Source organism: Cydia strobilella, chromosome 1 (genome assembly GCF_947568885.1).
Source record: "Cydia strobilella chromosome 1, ilCydStro3.1, whole genome shotgun sequence".
Lineage (NCBI taxonomy): Eukaryota > Metazoa > Arthropoda > Insecta > Lepidoptera > Tortricidae > Cydia > Cydia strobilella.
Window position 1 is genome coordinate 32,087,558 of NC_086041.1, and position 16,295 is coordinate 32,103,852.

At 45.4% G+C, this 16,295-nt stretch overlaps 2 protein-coding genes across 2 annotated transcripts in view; both read left to right on the plus strand.

The window, feature by feature from the left end:
• The first annotated feature begins 397 nt into the window (after window positions 1-397).
• On the plus strand, window positions 398-2,171 carry LOC134744366 (transmembrane protein 177). The gene is made up of 4 exons (XM_063678149.1): window positions 398-706; window positions 811-947; window positions 1,243-1,334; window positions 1,483-2,171. Exons 1-4 carry the CDS (start codon window positions 549-551, stop codon window positions 2,062-2,064), a joined length of 969 nt encoding a protein of 322 aa, XP_063534219.1. The 5' UTR covers window positions 398-548; the 3' UTR covers window positions 2,065-2,171.
• A 690-nt stretch (window positions 2,172-2,861) lies between these two features.
• Window positions 2,862-16,295, plus strand: part of LOC134744376 (uncharacterized) — a 46,019-nt gene continuing 32,585 nt past the window's right edge. The window contains exons 1-10 of the mRNA XM_063678161.1: window positions 2,862-3,657; window positions 3,736-3,896; window positions 5,277-5,396; window positions 6,299-6,442; window positions 7,144-7,216; window positions 7,669-8,471; window positions 9,475-9,666; window positions 9,772-9,921; window positions 14,627-14,779; window positions 14,954-15,135. Of these exons, the coding sequence (XP_063534231.1) occupies window positions 3,003-3,657; window positions 3,736-3,896; window positions 5,277-5,396; window positions 6,299-6,442; window positions 7,144-7,216; window positions 7,669-8,471; window positions 9,475-9,666; window positions 9,772-9,921; window positions 14,627-14,779; window positions 14,954-15,135 (2,633 nt within the window). The 5' untranslated portion in view covers window positions 2,862-3,002. The remainder of the gene's footprint in view (window positions 3,658-3,735; window positions 3,897-5,276; window positions 5,397-6,298; window positions 6,443-7,143; window positions 7,217-7,668; window positions 8,472-9,474; window positions 9,667-9,771; window positions 9,922-14,626; window positions 14,780-14,953; window positions 15,136-16,295) is intronic.

Here is a 16,295-nt window from a genome sequence, read left to right on the forward strand (position 1 = left end):
ACAATTTTTTATTTATTTCATAACTCATAAGTCGCTCCACACTCGTGCGCGAATACGCGAACGCAAGTGTGGAGCGACGTCGTAGGTTTGTGATATTGACTCCACACTCGCGTTCGCGGCTTCGCGCCGCGATTCGCGCACGAGTGAGTGTGGAGGGAGCTATAGACAAAAAGTAGTATAATATCACAGATTAATAAATAGTTATAATATATAGTATATAGTATAATATTAAGGCGGTATCACACCAAAGAGTATATAACCACTATGTTGTATCTAGTATCTTCTTAGTAGTTTGTGGACAGTCCTTTGACAAACTTGGGTTCAAATGAATATTCACTAGTGTAATTTTTGCCAGTTACTGAACGTACTAGAAATGAATGACAGAAGCCATATTTGAGCTTTGAGCTATATGTTATCGGTATCGGTTATCCAACCTAACCTATGAATTTATTACAAAAATATTATTTTTATTGAGAAATGAAGTTGCCTTTATATTAAATCCAAGCAGAATAGCATCTTTATCAGTATAAACTAACCAGCTTCATACAATGGTTTCCCGAAAGCCGATAAGTTGGTTTCTAACCGATCAGGGACGGTCGGTTTCCTTTACTCTTATAACCGGCAGTGGTCTTGCATTAACTGCAGCAAAGTTTTTGCCTCACACCTTTTTCCTAGACAAATACAAAGAGTTCGTTCACAATTACACGTAAGTTTTGCCACAATTGAGAAACTAGCAGAGGTTTCATACAAGTAATCATAGCGGTTGTTAATCAACAATACATACCTTTATGATTTATATCCTATTTCCAGAGACGGTAAACCGGACCCTCTGCCAAGAGAACTTACAGAGAGGTATAAAACATGCCTGGATATCCTCAAACTGTCTGATGTACATCGGAAACTTGTCTCGCCATTTACTGTGTTTGGATTTGATTTGTTTCATGCAGGTAAAAACATTTGTCAGGTGTAAATCCACAACATCTACATTTAAATAGAATCCTGAAATTAAACTAAAATCAGCATAAAATATTGACAATTTGATGTACTAGTTGAACCTGGGTTTGAGAAAAGTGGATTAAATATTTGTTATTGGCGACATGTAAAGTTAGTTGGGGGACTGAGGTTGATGTGGGCCAATTAATATCTAAATTGGCTATTAATTGGCGGTTTAAAAAAAAACAAGTCTTGCAGCATGATGATACTAATTAGTAAAATAAGTTATATTACTGATTTTGGTTTCAGGCAGCACCAGTTCAAAATATGGTGTGGCAGTGGGGATACCTGTTAATTTTACATACAAGTCAGTTGCTGACATAGAAAATGCTGATATTAAAGTAAGGAAAATAAGATAAAAAGTTTGTTGATAATTTGTCTAATATTGTCTTCAAGGAGACTTATTCCTTAGTGTTTGCATCCTTTTTCCACATAACACAAATTAGTGTAAAAAGGATAGAGCGGAAACCTAAATCTTTTAATTTGCAGGTTAACCAGAACAAAATAGATTGGACATCAGAGGCAGGCCAGAAACTGGCAGACTCCCTGATCCTTCCTGAGAGAGTTCAACAGTTTGCTATTTGCAGAGAGATCCTTATGACACAGAACAATAAGGTTCAATATGAAGCCACATTTCCTTTTATTTGCATATTTTTTGTATACAGCTTAACTACATATCTAAATAGGAGATTAAACCTGTATGCTGGCCCGGCAGCGATGCGTGGAACTCTTTATTCAATAGCAGGATTATTTGGTGTTGGCATTTACTTCCTTATGAAAGATTCGTCAGAAGTTTATTATGAAACGGAAGTGGACAAATCATTATGTGCATTGGGCCCTGAATATGTGGAGGCAGGAGTCATTTTTTATGATAAGATTCTCAAGAGGAACCAAGCACTGAGAGAACTGATGGGGGCAGAAGGAGAGAAAAAATACAGTAAACTTGGAAATGAAAACTTCTTCCTAAGACAGCCGCGGATGGCATTGGTGCATAGGAAGTTATATTTTGAGAATGAGTTAAAGAAACTTGAGACTCAAGATGATAAAGCTGGAAAAGATGTGCAAGAATAAAATAAAAGATGTCCTGTGCAATCCACTGCTTCATTATTCTAAGAAATATAATTTAGGCTGGATTGGAAAATTCAATTAATAAAATAATTAGGTAGATTACTAACATTCTTGCGATGTTCTTAATTATTTATTCCCGTATTTTTACTAAGAGTACCTATTTCCATCTGACCCATCTGAAAGCTGAAAGGCTGTGAGCTGAATTGCGATATGTTTGCCTATTGCTGTTTGGTCGGCGCAGACACTCTTAATATAGAAATATTGGTGCATGAAATCGCAAATGAAAGTGGAAAAGCCACAACAAGTAGGCCAGGCATGTTGTGAAATTAGAAATAAATAAATAAAAATTTATGCCATGAAGCTATATTAGGCATAATCTTTCAAATACGGCTCTTCATTTCTTGTTTTTCATTTTCAATACTATTTTTAGTAGCTATACTTACTATGGACACAGATTAATAAATAGTTACCTATGGACGGTATAGAAAGGACGACAATCTCTTATGGCAGAACTATTGCAAAAGTGACCAGCTTTCAGCTGTAAATAATAGTTCCTAATCTCTCCGGTGGCGCTAGTTAGGCTTATATGAACCATATAGTTCTGTCCAAAGAGTAGTATAATATATAGGTTCTGTCCATCCCTCACGGACGCACGCGTATAGCACATCTATACCTCCCATCCCCACTTCCATCCACACTCGCGTTCGCGGCTTCGCGCCGCGTAGTCTGGAGTAGGCTTACCATCTATCCATAGAGTATATTGAATAGTCATCTATCTGTCAAATGGAGTTTGACATTTGTCAAAAATACAAAATGGTCAACAAACAACGCGAACGCGCGTTTTGTGAAGCCGCTGTTTAAACAACGTTACCCTAATTCTTGGTATTAATTATAATGATTATGATTTGAAATCGGAGTATAGTGTATTAAAAACTACAAAAATGATAAGAGTCACACATCAACTGGACTATTTACGGTTAGCCGAGCTCGACAATGGTTGGGTGGAAGCTATCTACTTTTCAGAGTTCCTCGAGTTTGGAGAGTTTCCTGAACAATATGCACTCATTCTGGAGAATGTGGAAATTCGGTCAGTTTTTCGTAAAATTATGTCAGCCGTGGACGAATGGCTCAGGGACTCTAGAAGTGAAGAAGAGAAATCATGGGCCTTGTTATCACGTGAAGTGAACCCTCGGAAGTTGCTAGCGGTTTTAGCATATTATATTGATAATGGGAGTAAGAATATTATGTCTCACGAACACCGGAATACTGCTCTGCTGGCTGCGCGTGTGTACTTCAAAATGTTGTCTATCCCAGGATACAAAGCTTATCACATATATCATTCCCAGCTGTTCGCACAGTCCTTAGGATGCCTTGCTTATCCGAAAATAATTTGTGAAAATGAAGACAACTACTTCAATTTGAAGCAATTGACCCGGGAGGTGAATTCGGTGATTAAAGAAGTAGCACCATTTGTGAAAGCTCTTAGAGCGGTCATTGAAGCCCTGCATTTGAACCCGATTGACATGAATTTTGAAGATATTCTTAGTAACCTGGTGGAATTTACTGGTGGTGCTATTGTTAACAAACTTGATATAGGTAAATATGATTATCAAATATGATTATGTTCAATGTTGTATTACAGTGCATTTATTAATATTCTCTCATTGATTTCAGACAAAATAGAACTGGTCAACATTTCAAAAGTAATTTACGAGATGATAGATATACTCTTGTGTGACTCAAACGGGGATCCTAAACCTGACGCCATTCAGCTGTTGTTTAAATGTCTGCTGCCAAAACTAGTAGCTGCCTCCGTTGATAACAAAAGTGCCAATGTAAGTTACATTCATTTCATATTAAACATATTAAACCGGATCACTCATGTCTATAAAGTCGATATAGATCGAGTAATCGGTCGCAGAGGGCTGCAGCCTGCAGTCTGTATCGGGGCACCAATGCGAGCGCTCTTTGAAAATGCTCCTCTTTTTGGAGCGAAACATGGTGATCAATCATCTACAGTTTAATATATTTAATATGTCATCGGAAGTTTTGTTTCATTAATTTTGTTCATACTTGTTACAGCTATAAGTACTTGGGCACTAGTTTGGTTCATTTTCAAATAACATTATTATGTCATGTGTATTTTATGTGAAATGAAAATAATGCATAGGTGAACATTTTTGAAAGAGACTGATAAACATTTAAAGTTAAACAGAACAAACTACAAAATAACAGTATCATGTAGTGAGTTAAGAACTGTCTTAGAAACTTTGAATCATCATAGGTGTTCACAAATAAAAGTATCCGTACAAATAAATATATTAGCCGGGTCCACGCAGAGCGAGCATACACGCGAGGCAATTTCCTCGCGCACAAAACGGCAAGTGTAGACGTGTCTCGGCCGAGGTGGCGCGCGCGAGGCACGTCTAAAAATGTCGATACAACACGCGCGTCTCGGCCGAGGCACCAGGGACCGGACAACCTTTTCCGCGATAAAACCCTTTCAATGGACGACACTTAAACACGGCTAACACATTGAAAGACTTTCCCTTTTGAACTGCAAGCCCATTCATACCCTTACCTTTGACTAACCCTTACCGAAAAGCTAACCAAAAATAAGGCTAGCTCTTAATAAGGGTTACCCTTATCTTTAAGCGCTTTTTATAAAGGTTTCCCTTTGCGTGAAAGAGACAGGATTAGTATATATCTACGGTAGTGTATGAAAAGGAAAGAAAATACGTGCCTAGTCAAAGAACGCCGCCGTCGCCGCCGACGATCGCTCGGATTCGAAGTAATGTGTGCTTTATGAACAAGGTAGACGACTTAAATTAGCACGCTTATATGCTAAAAGGGAAGCCCTTTATAAGGCTAACCCTTATAAGCAATATGCAAGGTGTTGGTGAGCGGATGATAAGGGTTTTGTAAGGGTATTTGGGCTACCGATTACTCAAATGTGGTAGCTTTATATAAGGGTTTTTAAAACCAAAACAAAGGGTTTCGTCTGGCAAAGGGTATGGTGAGTTAAGCCTTATGCAATACCCTTATAAAACCCCGATAAGGGATAGCGGGCCGGTCCCTGCGAGGCACGTCTACACTAAACTTGCCGTTTTGTGCATGAGGAAATTGCCTCGCGCGTATGCTCGCACTGTGTGGACCTGGCTATTGACATTTTTTTCTTTTTTTTATTACTGCAGCATTGAAACTATTCTTTTCAGAACTTAGTCAGAGCATCATATGTGACTTACTCGGGTTTGATACTGACCAAGTACGGCAACTCAGCACTCTCCGCATTCATCACTCTTCTGCAACATCTCTGCTATACCTGTTATGGGTTGGTGAGTTATTTATGTTAGATATATTGCCAAGAATTTAGATTTATGATTTTTTTAATTTTGTCATGATACTGATTAAGTGATTTTGTCATGGTACTGGTTACTGATTTGTAAGGTTGCCAGAGCTCAACGAGGGAGAGGAGTGTTAGGGTCGGCAACGCGCATGTAACTCCTTCGGAGTTGCAGGCGTACATAGGCTACGGAGACTGCTTAACATCAGGCGGGCCGTATGCTTGTTTGCCACCGACGTAGTATAAAAAAATAATAATGTTAAAACTATTTAAAAGGATTATCCTTACAACCCGGCCCAGCTTAGAACAAGGATCTTGCAAACCACCTTGGCAATACGAGTTAGACTCCTTTAATAAGGAATGGCCAGATACTGCACAGGATCGGGAAGCCTGAAAAAAGGTAGGGAAGCCTTTGTCTAGCAGTGAGACACTATAGGCTTCCAACAATAATAATCCTTACAACATATTAGTCCCCTCACACCTCATTGTGTAATATTACAAATTAGCAGCAGGTCACTTTATATTGACACTCAACAGCAAGAAGTCTTCACAATACCTTGATCCCCCATTTTACTAAATTTTTTCTGCTATTTGAAAATATAAAAACTACTATACTTGAAAAAATAAGTGCATTCCCAGGGAGGTTTTGGGATTATACTGAACAAATTTTACTATGGGACCAACCCCGAAATCGCGAAGAAAAAATTTGCCTATTTCATACATTATGGCTGGTCCATGTTCTATGGGAGGGTAAATCCCATAGTAAAAGTTGCTCAATATAATCCCAAAACCTCAATGGCAACGGGAATGCACTTTTTTTAGCCACCTGTATATTTAATCTTCACAAAAAAGGATAGATTGGAAACATTGTGAATTATTTTGGTCATATTTTAGGAGCGCGCAGAAGTTCGGTCAGCCCGCGTGTCCCTAGTGATTGGTTTGATGAGTATCCTGCCTCAGAAGTCGTACCGCTTCATCGTCCGCTGGATCCTCAAGTTGTCGAACACGACCAAAGTGTCGCATCGGCATATTGCACTGGTACTACCCTTACTTGGTATTCTTGTTGTAAGGTGGTTAATTTCTCAGACTTTTTCTTTGTCTGAAAACTATTGTAAAATTTGAGGGAGAGATAAACTATTTTTTCAGCAGACCAACTGGTAAAGGCCCTCTTGATTGTTCTAATGAGAAAGTTGCATTTTATCCACATGTGGGGCAAAGTAATCTGATCCAAATATTGAGTTGTTTCCTTATGTAGAATTGGCTTTTAAATGATGATTTTGAAAGATTTTTTTTATAACGTTCGTTTGGATTTGATTTGGTTTGATGTTTTTGATATTTTACGGTCAGTATTTGTATTTTCCTCGCGTTGGTTTGGTGAAAAAATTTATGTGCAAAATTTGTTTAACCCTCACGCCTTGAAACCCTCGCAACGCTCAAGATTTCATTTTTCGAAACACTCGCTACGCTCGTGGTTCAATTATGGAATTCGCTTGCTCGGGTATCAATATTAGCACAAGCGGTTAAACGACAGCTTTGCTCCCTTGTATAACAAATAACTATTAAACTGCCCGTCCCTCCCAGAGCACCTGCGCTCACGCCTAAACAAACGGTCTTTGTTTGCGTCTTCCGATATGAGAGAATATTAAATCTGTACCTCAACCTCAGTTCGCCTTTGTAAATATTTACACCAAGTCAGTTATAAAGACACTAACAATCATACCTGTAATGTTTTATTTTAGGAATTGATAGGGCAGTTATTAAACAACGATCCAGAAGAATCCGCCGCACCTCCGCCTCCGACAGAACCCCCAGGTGAATGAAACCAAATGACAGATAAAATAATTCTGTAGTACAAAATATTGTACCCGCTTTGACAATAACTGTCAACGCCACTTTCAGAAGGTGATGGCGCTGCGCCATTTAATTGATTTAATAAATAAAATACTAACGCTTCAAAGGACAGATGATTTTGGTGCTTGTATAATATATGTATAGTCTTCCTGCTTCTGTCTATCATCTTTGATCTGGTATATGTTTAAATTGGATATACAGTAAGATTATGTCAAATCTAGTATTGGAATCTGTCCTCGAGTGAATTTTCGGTAGCTCAGTTGGCAGTAGTGTTTCAGTCGCCAGTTCGAACCTCGCCAGAGACAGTGAATCTTTCCACTATTAATTTTATTCTAAACTAGTATTGAAAATCGCACATTCATTCGTGAACTACTCTACCCAACTTTAATTTGTATTGATGTTTCATGCGTTAGCAGCTGTATCATCGGAAAATCAAGAATCTGTCGACCCATCATCAAACCAACCAGAAAACGCTGACACTACAGCCGCTCCATCTAATAATCAAGAAGAATCAGAGAACCAAAACATAACAGCAATGAAAATTCAGAATACCTCCACACCTTTGCCGAACTGTTATGTTGTTTTACCAAAATCTCCTGCCATTGAAAATGAAGCAAAAGGAACAGTTCACGATGATGACACTCCAGGACCATCTGGTACTCAAAATATAGCACCGTCTGATGACCCAATGCCAGGCGATCCCACTCCCGGACCATATGACACTCTAAATACAGCACCAATAAGTCCAGTACCGGGTCCATCGGGTCTTCAAATCAATGAGTCTCAAAGTAAGGACTCAATGATTGGACCGGAGGTTTTTGACTCCGGGATACAAGATCCTACGACAGGTCTTGACACTGAGTGTGATGATTACATTATGTCTTTACTTAACAACGAGCAACTGCCAGATCTGCCCGGGCCTATAGAGCTTGGTGATATAGATCTCCAATTTTCTATGTTACACGAGCTTAACAATCAAATTAATGAAGCTAATCAGGTTGAACCGGCTACGCCTGTCAAAGATGTGACTGTCGAACTGGCTACGTCTGTCAAAGAGGTGACAGTTGAACCGGCCACGCCTGTCAAAGAGGATCCGCCGATTGAAGCTACGCCTCAAAAGAAGAAGAGCAAGAGTAAAAAAGGTCGAGCGAGTGCGGCGGAAGCTCCGCCCCCAGAACCCGTGCCGATGGATGATGAAAGCAGCCAAGAACACAATGTAAGCATGAACTGAGCAATTTTTAGGGTTCCGTACCCAAAGGGTAAAACGCTATTACTAAGACTCCATTGTCCGTCCGTCTGTCTGTCTGTCCGTCTGTCAACAGGCTGTATCTCATGAACCGTGTTTTTTTTTTTTTTTAATTTATTTAGGAAACAAACAGTCACATACAGATAAGTTTAAACTTGCAGATATACAATAAGACCTATAGTTCCATTAATTATAACATACTGATATTGATAACAAGTAGAAACAGGGCTTGTTCGGCACTGCCTATAAATAGGAAGATACACAGAAGTAACAATTGGATACACAACTAATAAAGTACCTAAGTATCAAACATGCTTACAAACATACATACGTTACATAAGACTATAGAACAATTACAATTTTTTTTTTTTTTTTAAAGCAAAGACTGCTATGGAAAAAGTAAGCTCCGCGTATTTAAGTGGGGCTCCCATACAACAAACGTGACTTTTGCCGTTTTTTGCGTATTGTTACGGAAACATTCATGCGCGAATCCGACTCGCACTTGGCCGGTTTTTTTAGGGTTCTGCACTCAAAGGGTAAAAACGGGACCCTATTACTAAGACTCCGCTATCCGTCCGTCTGTCTGTCTGTCTGTTTGCAGGTATAGGAGTTTCTTTTTCTGTGACAAATGATCAAAAATATGCCCAGAAAAATAAACGCCGAAAATATACGAAATAAAATGCTTTTGACTGTAGAATGCTTTATAGGTTAAAGTTAAATTCATTTTACGATTTTTAGTCAATTGCGCAACATGTTTCGAAGAGTTTAGGTTTCCATTTTCAAGCACTAAATAATGCTGTGTACGCGCTGCGTCCTACATGATCACTTAACAGTGAATGTTGGACCCCTTGAGCCTTCATAAGGAAGAGGTTAATCCATTTTGATCTTTATTTCAAGACTAAATTTTACGGCTAATTTATCAGTCGTTTATCGAAGATAGAGCTCAAAAGCCATATTTTATGTTCTTTCGCAGCCGGACATAATAGCCGAGGACGACATAGCAGGCCTGCTCCGCCAGCGCCCGCACACCGTACCCCACGCTGAGCTATTGCGAGCTGTGTATGACCGCGTAAACGACGTCTCAAGTACGCTACGAACGCGCGCGCTTGCATTGCTCAGTGACTGTCTTTCGAGCGCGCGCCCGCCGCTACGACAAGCGGTTTCAGTGAGTATTTGTTTTACCAGATGACTCCTCGACTATATTGCCTCATCTAAAAATGGATCGCTTTATGCCCTTGTTGTACTTACAATCTACTTGTTTATTGTACAGGAGCTGAACGGATCCGGAGCGGTGTCCCGCCTCATGGTGGTGGCGGCGCGCTGCGTGAGCGACGAGCGCGCCGCCGTGCGCAAGGCGGCCGCCGCGCTAGTACACAGAGAACTCATCAACGGACCCCCGCCACAGCCTAACGACCTTGGGGTATGTTATATGAGGAGTTGAACGGATCCGGAGCGGTGTCCCGCCTCATGGTGGTGGCGGCGCGCTGCGTGAGCGACGAGCGCGCCGCCGTGCGCAAGGCGGCCGCCGCGCTAGTACACAGAGAACTCATCAACGGACCCCCGCCACAGCCTAACGACCTTGGGGTATGTTATATGAGGAGTTGAACGGATCCGGAGCGGTGTCCCGCCTCATGGTGGTGGCGGCGCGCTGCGTGAGCGACGAGCGCGCCGCCGTGCGCAAGGCGGCCGCCGCGCTAGTACACAGAGAACTCATCAACGGACCCCCGCCACAGCCTAACGACCTTGGGGTATGTTATATGAGGAGTTGAACGGATCCGGAGCGGTGTCCCGCCTCATGGTGGTGGCGGCGCGCTGCGTGAGCGACGAGCGCGCCGCCGTGCGCAAGGCGGCCGCCGCGCTAGTACACAGAGAACTCATCAACGGACCCCCGCCACAGCCTAACGACCTTGGGGTATGTTATATGAGGAGTTGAACGGATCCGGAGCGGTGTCCCGCCTCATGGTGGTGGCGGCGCGCTGCGTGAGCGACGAGCGCGCCGCCGTGCGCAAGGCGGCCGCCGCGCTAGTACACAGAGAACTCATCAACGGACCCCCGCCACAGCCTAACGACCTTGGGGTATGTTATATGAGGAGTTGAACGGATCCGGAGCGGTGTCCCGCCTCATGGTGGTGGCGGCGCGCTGCGTGAGCGACGAGCGCGCCGCCGTGCGCAAGGCGGCCGCCGCGCTAGTACACAGAGAACTCATCAACGGACCCCCGCCACAGCCTAACGACCTTGGGGTATGTTATATGAGGAGTTGAACGGATCCGGAGCGGTGTCCCGCCTCATGGTGGTGGCGGCGCGCTGCGTGAGCGACGAGCGCGCCGCCGTGCGCAAGGCGGCCGCCGCGCTAGTACACAGAGAACTCATCAACGGACCCCCGCCACAGCCTAACGACCTTGGGGTATGTTATATGAGGAGTTGAACGGATCCGGAGCGGTGTCCCGCCTCATGGTGGTGGCGGCGCGCTGCGTGAGCGACGAGCGCGCCGCCGTGCGCAAGGCGGCCGCCGCGCTAGTACACAGAGAACTCATCAACGGACCCCCGCCACAGCCTAACGACCTTGGGGTATGTTATATGAGGAGTTGAACGGATCCGGAGCGGTGTCCCGCCTCATGGTGGTGGCGGCGCGCTGCGTGAGCGACGAGCGCGCCGCCGTGCGCAAGGCGGCCGCCGCGCTAGTACACAGAGAACTCATCAACGGACCCCCGCCACAGCCTAACGACCTTGGGGTATGTTATATGAGGAGTTGAACGGATCCGGAGCGGTGTCCCGCCTCATGGTGGTGGCGGCGCGCTGCGTGAGCGACGAGCGCGCCGCCGTGCGCAAGGCGGCCGCCGCGCTAGTACACAGAGAACTCATCAACGGACCCCCGCCACAGCCTAACGACCTTGGGGTATGTTATATGAGGAGTTGAACGGATCCGGAGCGGTGTCCCGCCTCATGGTGGTGGCGGCGCGCTGCGTGAGCGACGAGCGCGCCGCCGTGCGCAAGGCGGCCGCCGCGCTAGTACACAGAGAACTCATCAACGGACCCCCGCCACAGCCTAACGACCTTGGGGTATGTTATATGAGGAGTTGAACGGATCCGGAGCGGTGTCCCGCCTCATGGTGGTGGCGGCGCGCTGCGTGAGCGACGAGCGCGCCGCCGTGCGCAAGGCGGCCGCCGCGCTAGTACACAGAGAACTCATCAACGGACCCCCGCCACAGCCTAACGACCTTGGGGTATGTTATATGAGGAGTTGAACGGATCCGGAGCGGTGTCCCGCCTCATGGTGGTGGCGGCGCGCTGCGTGAGCGACGAGCGCGCCGCCGTGCGCAAGGCGGCCGCCGCGCTAGTACACAGAGAACTCATCAACGGACCCCCGCCACAGCCTAACGACCTTGGGGTATGTTATATGAGGAGTTGAACGGATCCGGAGCGGTGTCCCGCCTCATGGTGGTGGCGGCGCGCTGCGTGAGCGACGAGCGCGCCGCCGTGCGCAAGGCGGCCGCCGCGCTAGTACACAGAGAACTCATCAACGGACCCCCGCCACAGCCTAACGACCTTGGGGTATGTTATATGAGGAGTTGAACGGATCCGGAGCGGTGTCCCGCCTCATGGTGGTGGCGGCGCGCTGCGTGAGCGACGAGCGCGCCGCCGTGCGCAAGGCGGCCGCCGCGCTAGTACACAGAGAACTCATCAACGGACCCCCGCCACAGCCTAACGACCTTGGGGTATGTTATATGAGGAGTTGAACGGATCCGGAGCGGTGTCCCGCCTCATGGTGGTGGCGGCGCGCTGCGTGAGCGACGAGCGCGCCGCCGTGCGCAAGGCGGCCGCCGCGCTAGTACACAGAGAACTCATCAACGGACCCCCGCCACAGCCTAACGACCTTGGGGTATGTTATATGAGGAGTTGAACGGATCCGGAGCGGTGTCCCGCCTCATGGTGGTGGCGGCGCGCTGCGTGAGCGACGAGCGCGCCGCCGTGCGCAAGGCGGCCGCCGCGCTAGTACACAGAGAACTCATCAACGGACCCCCGCCACAGCCTAACGACCTTGGGGTATGTTATATGAGGAGTTGAACGGATCCGGAGCGGTGTCCCGCCTCATGGTGGTGGCGGCGCGCTGCGTGAGCGACGAGCGCGCCGCCGTGCGCAAGGCGGCCGCCGCGCTAGTACACAGAGAACTCATCAACGGACCCCCGCCACAGCCTAACGACCTTGGGGTATGTTATATGAGGAGTTGAACGGATCCGGAGCGGTGTCCCGCCTCATGGTGGTGGCGGCGCGCTGCGTGAGCGACGAGCGCGCCGCCGTGCGCAAGGCGGCCGCCGCGCTAGTACACAGAGAACTCATCAACGGACCCCCGCCACAGCCTAACGACCTTGGGGTATGTTATATGAGGAGTTGAACGGATCCGGAGCGGTGTCCCGCCTCATGGTGGTGGCGGCGCGCTGCGTGAGCGACGAGCGCGCCGCCGTGCGCAAGGCGGCCGCCGCGCTAGTACACAGAGAACTCATCAACGGACCCCCGCCACAGCCTAACGACCTTGGGGTATGTTATATGAGGAGTTGAACGGATCCGGAGCGGTGTCCCGCCTCATGGTGGTGGCGGCGCGCTGCGTGAGCGACGAGCGCGCCGCCGTGCGCAAGGCGGCCGCCGCGCTAGTACACAGAGAACTCATCAACGGACCCCCGCCACAGCCTAACGACCTTGGGGTATGTTATATGAGGAGTTGAACGGATCCGGAGCGGTGTCCCGCCTCATGGTGGTGGCGGCGCGCTGCGTGAGCGACGAGCGCGCCGCCGTGCGCAAGGCGGCCGCCGCGCTAGTACACAGAGAACTCATCAACGGACCCCCGCCACAGCCTAACGACCTTGGGGTATGTTATATGAGGAGTTGAACGGATCCGGAGCGGTGTCCCGCCTCATGGTGGTGGCGGCGCGCTGCGTGAGCGACGAGCGCGCCGCCGTGCGCAAGGCGGCCGCCGCGCTAGTACACAGAGAACTCATCAACGGACCCCCGCCACAGCCTAACGACCTTGGGGTATGTTATATGGATCTTTCCACGGGCTGTCCCGTACAAATGCATTTTATTTTTTTTCGCAGTCAAAAGGGAAGTAACTTATACATACTGTACCTTTAACAGGTTTTTGACAAGTTTTCAGAGATAATATAATATGACATTGATGCATCAAGGCGGTTTGTTTACAGAAGAGGTCCTACCGGGAAACGCGAATCCGAAATTTCGCTATCTGCCTCTTTATCGCTCGATTATGCAAGAGTGACAGAGATGTTAGATAACGTAATTTCGATTTTCTTGTTTCGCGATAGACCCTCAGATTGTGGTAGTGGCGCCCCCTACGCAGAGATTCGCGTAATATTCCCTATGCTAAAACTGGCAACGACTTTCTCGTGCAAGAAACGTACGAGTATATCGGCACTACTTTGAAAAAAACTCATCTTGTTCTGTCAATCAAAAGAAAAATTTGATCCATACTTACAGAGGAGGAGAGGGGGAGAGGAGGAGAGGAGGTGCAAGCGTTACTGCTTGCCCTTAGAGTTGGTCAAAGACGCCTAGTCTTACTAAGATGGCATATAGTCGAGAAATTCGGACGGGCACCGCCGTGGCGAGGTGGCCTAGGGGTTCATGGCGTTAGCCGCGATAGCTAAAGACGCCGGTTCGAATCCGGCCTTCACCACTGGAGGGCTTCGTCACTTTTTCTTTAATATATGACATCTATTACAGTTTATAATTTATATATAGTAGTGTGACTACTTATAAAAAACACAAATCAAAAATATTTAATAAAATAATTTGATTTGTTCCCAAAAGTTGAGCATACTTACAGAGTTACTGCTTTTCAATTTTGAGTATCAGTGTAAGATACGAGATATTTTCAAAGTAGTCACGATATGTGGATCACATGTGAATGAAAGAAAAGATATGTATATATCAATTGTTGCTCGCTGTAAATAGTAACACAGTGCCATGCCGGCGCATTCGTCCGCGAAAAAGAAACTCATCGCTTCTCATTAATCTGTGCCGGTCAGACGGCTGCCTAAACCTTTTTTCCATTTTCATTAAATTTAAATTGTATTTTTTTTTTATATTGGAAATTAATGTGCTCGTATATCCCACAGATCCTAGTAAGCTTGTGCCGCGACGCGAGTATAATAGTCCGTTCGGCGGCCATCGCTTCGCTCGGCGAGATAGTAGTGAAACGACCGAGCGACGACGTGTTTGACGCGTTCCTCGCCGGGCCCATGCATCAGATAAGCGACCCCGAAACTAAGGTACCATTTTCATTTTTGATTAAGCTTGAATGGAAAGATATCCGCCAGGTCGATAACTGCTCAGTGAGTTGCTAATCTCAGAGCTCTTTCCCACTGACGTCACAGAATAACTAATAGTACTGTCACGGTCTATATCCCGGTCAATATAAGTCCTTTAAAGTTATCTATTTTTAGGTCCAAGAACTTGTAGTAAACCTAATGCAGCAAGTAGCCTTCGACCGCCTACAAAAGCAGACATCTTTAGCGGCCGAGAATCCGCTTCCGTGGCAGTTCCTAGCCGCCATCACCAGACACAACATGCGGCGGCATCTGCAAAAGGCGTGCGTGCTGCTCGCCAAGACTTCCAAGTGCATTAAGTAAGAATTAAGATAGATATAACTCCGTAATAGATGAATACAGTCGAAGGAAAAAACGTGCTTCGAAAATCACGAAAATTTGATTCTCGATCAGGTGGCGCCACTAGCTTCGGCCTACTCTCGTATAGAGGGCATTGACGGTTTCGTTTGTTATTTATAATTTTAACACATATCAGTGAAAAAACATGGGTCAAATCATATAAAAATAATTAATGCAAATAAAAAAATCATTTATCCATATTTAAATTCATTTTAACGTATTTTTATAAATCTTCATTTTTCGTTTTAAAGTATGTCGATAGATGGCAGTGAATTTACAGTGGTTACAAAATTTACTATGACAATACCGCGCTATCTTATTATATCCTCTTTGGTAAGAATATAGCAAAACTAACTTGCGTTAATGTAAAAAATCAAATGTATGGAATATTAGAGTTTTGAACTATTCACGGTTAGTTTCACTAGACTTATATTGACCGGGATATAGACCGTTATTACCTTTTGTATTATTTATGTGCTCCCGATATTTCGACGCAGTTACATGCATCATGTTCACGGGTGACTGAAGATAGCGGGTGGGTGTCAAAGTTGTGTAGACCGCGCTCGGACTACCCTCATTCTTGCGCGACGGCTGCGTTCGTGTAAAGGTATAATCACGGTCTATATCCCGGTCAATATAAGTGTATGAAATATTTCAATCACAAACTATAAATAATTTACCCGTTGTTAGACTTTTAAATTGTTTGATAATTATTTAATGTTAGTATGTCTCACAACAGTTTAAATTCGATTGTTTTGATAGGTTTCGTATTATATCTAAACAAAAACCCGATTAGTGTTGCAAAAATTTTTTTTTATTGCGAGGCGTTATTTCTATCCCATCACCTCCACCAGTTCTTGCCGAAGCGTCCATTTATATCCAGTCTATTTATGGTTTTTATATACATAATATATCTTTTTATGTTTAGAGTCATAGACATAGCATATATAAGTAGTTATAGACGCGCCACCGAGCGACCGGGGGAAGAGAAAGAATATTCATATAAAATGTATACTACGCAATTTATCCGGTTTGCATGTCCAATGCCTTTTCTCTTTCACTCTTATAAATTTCGGTATTTCGCCATAGCCTCCTTGCAAGGGCCTGACACTCTTTGATA

What these genes read in the sequence shown, in the direction of transcription:
- LOC134744366 (XM_063678149.1), top strand. Translation starts at nt 549, where the DNA reads ATGGTTTCCCGAAAGCCGATAAGTTGGTTTCTAACCGATCAGGGACGG. An exon ending in GAGTTCGTTCACAATTACAC is followed by an intron (nt 707 to 810) that starts GTAAGTTTTGCC and finishes TCCTATTTCCAG; the next exon opens with AGACGGTAAACCGGACCCTC. An exon ending in TAGAAAATGCTGATATTAAA is followed by an intron (nt 1,335 to 1,482) that starts GTAAGGAAAATA and finishes TTTAATTTGCAG; the next exon opens with GTTAACCAGAACAAAATAGA.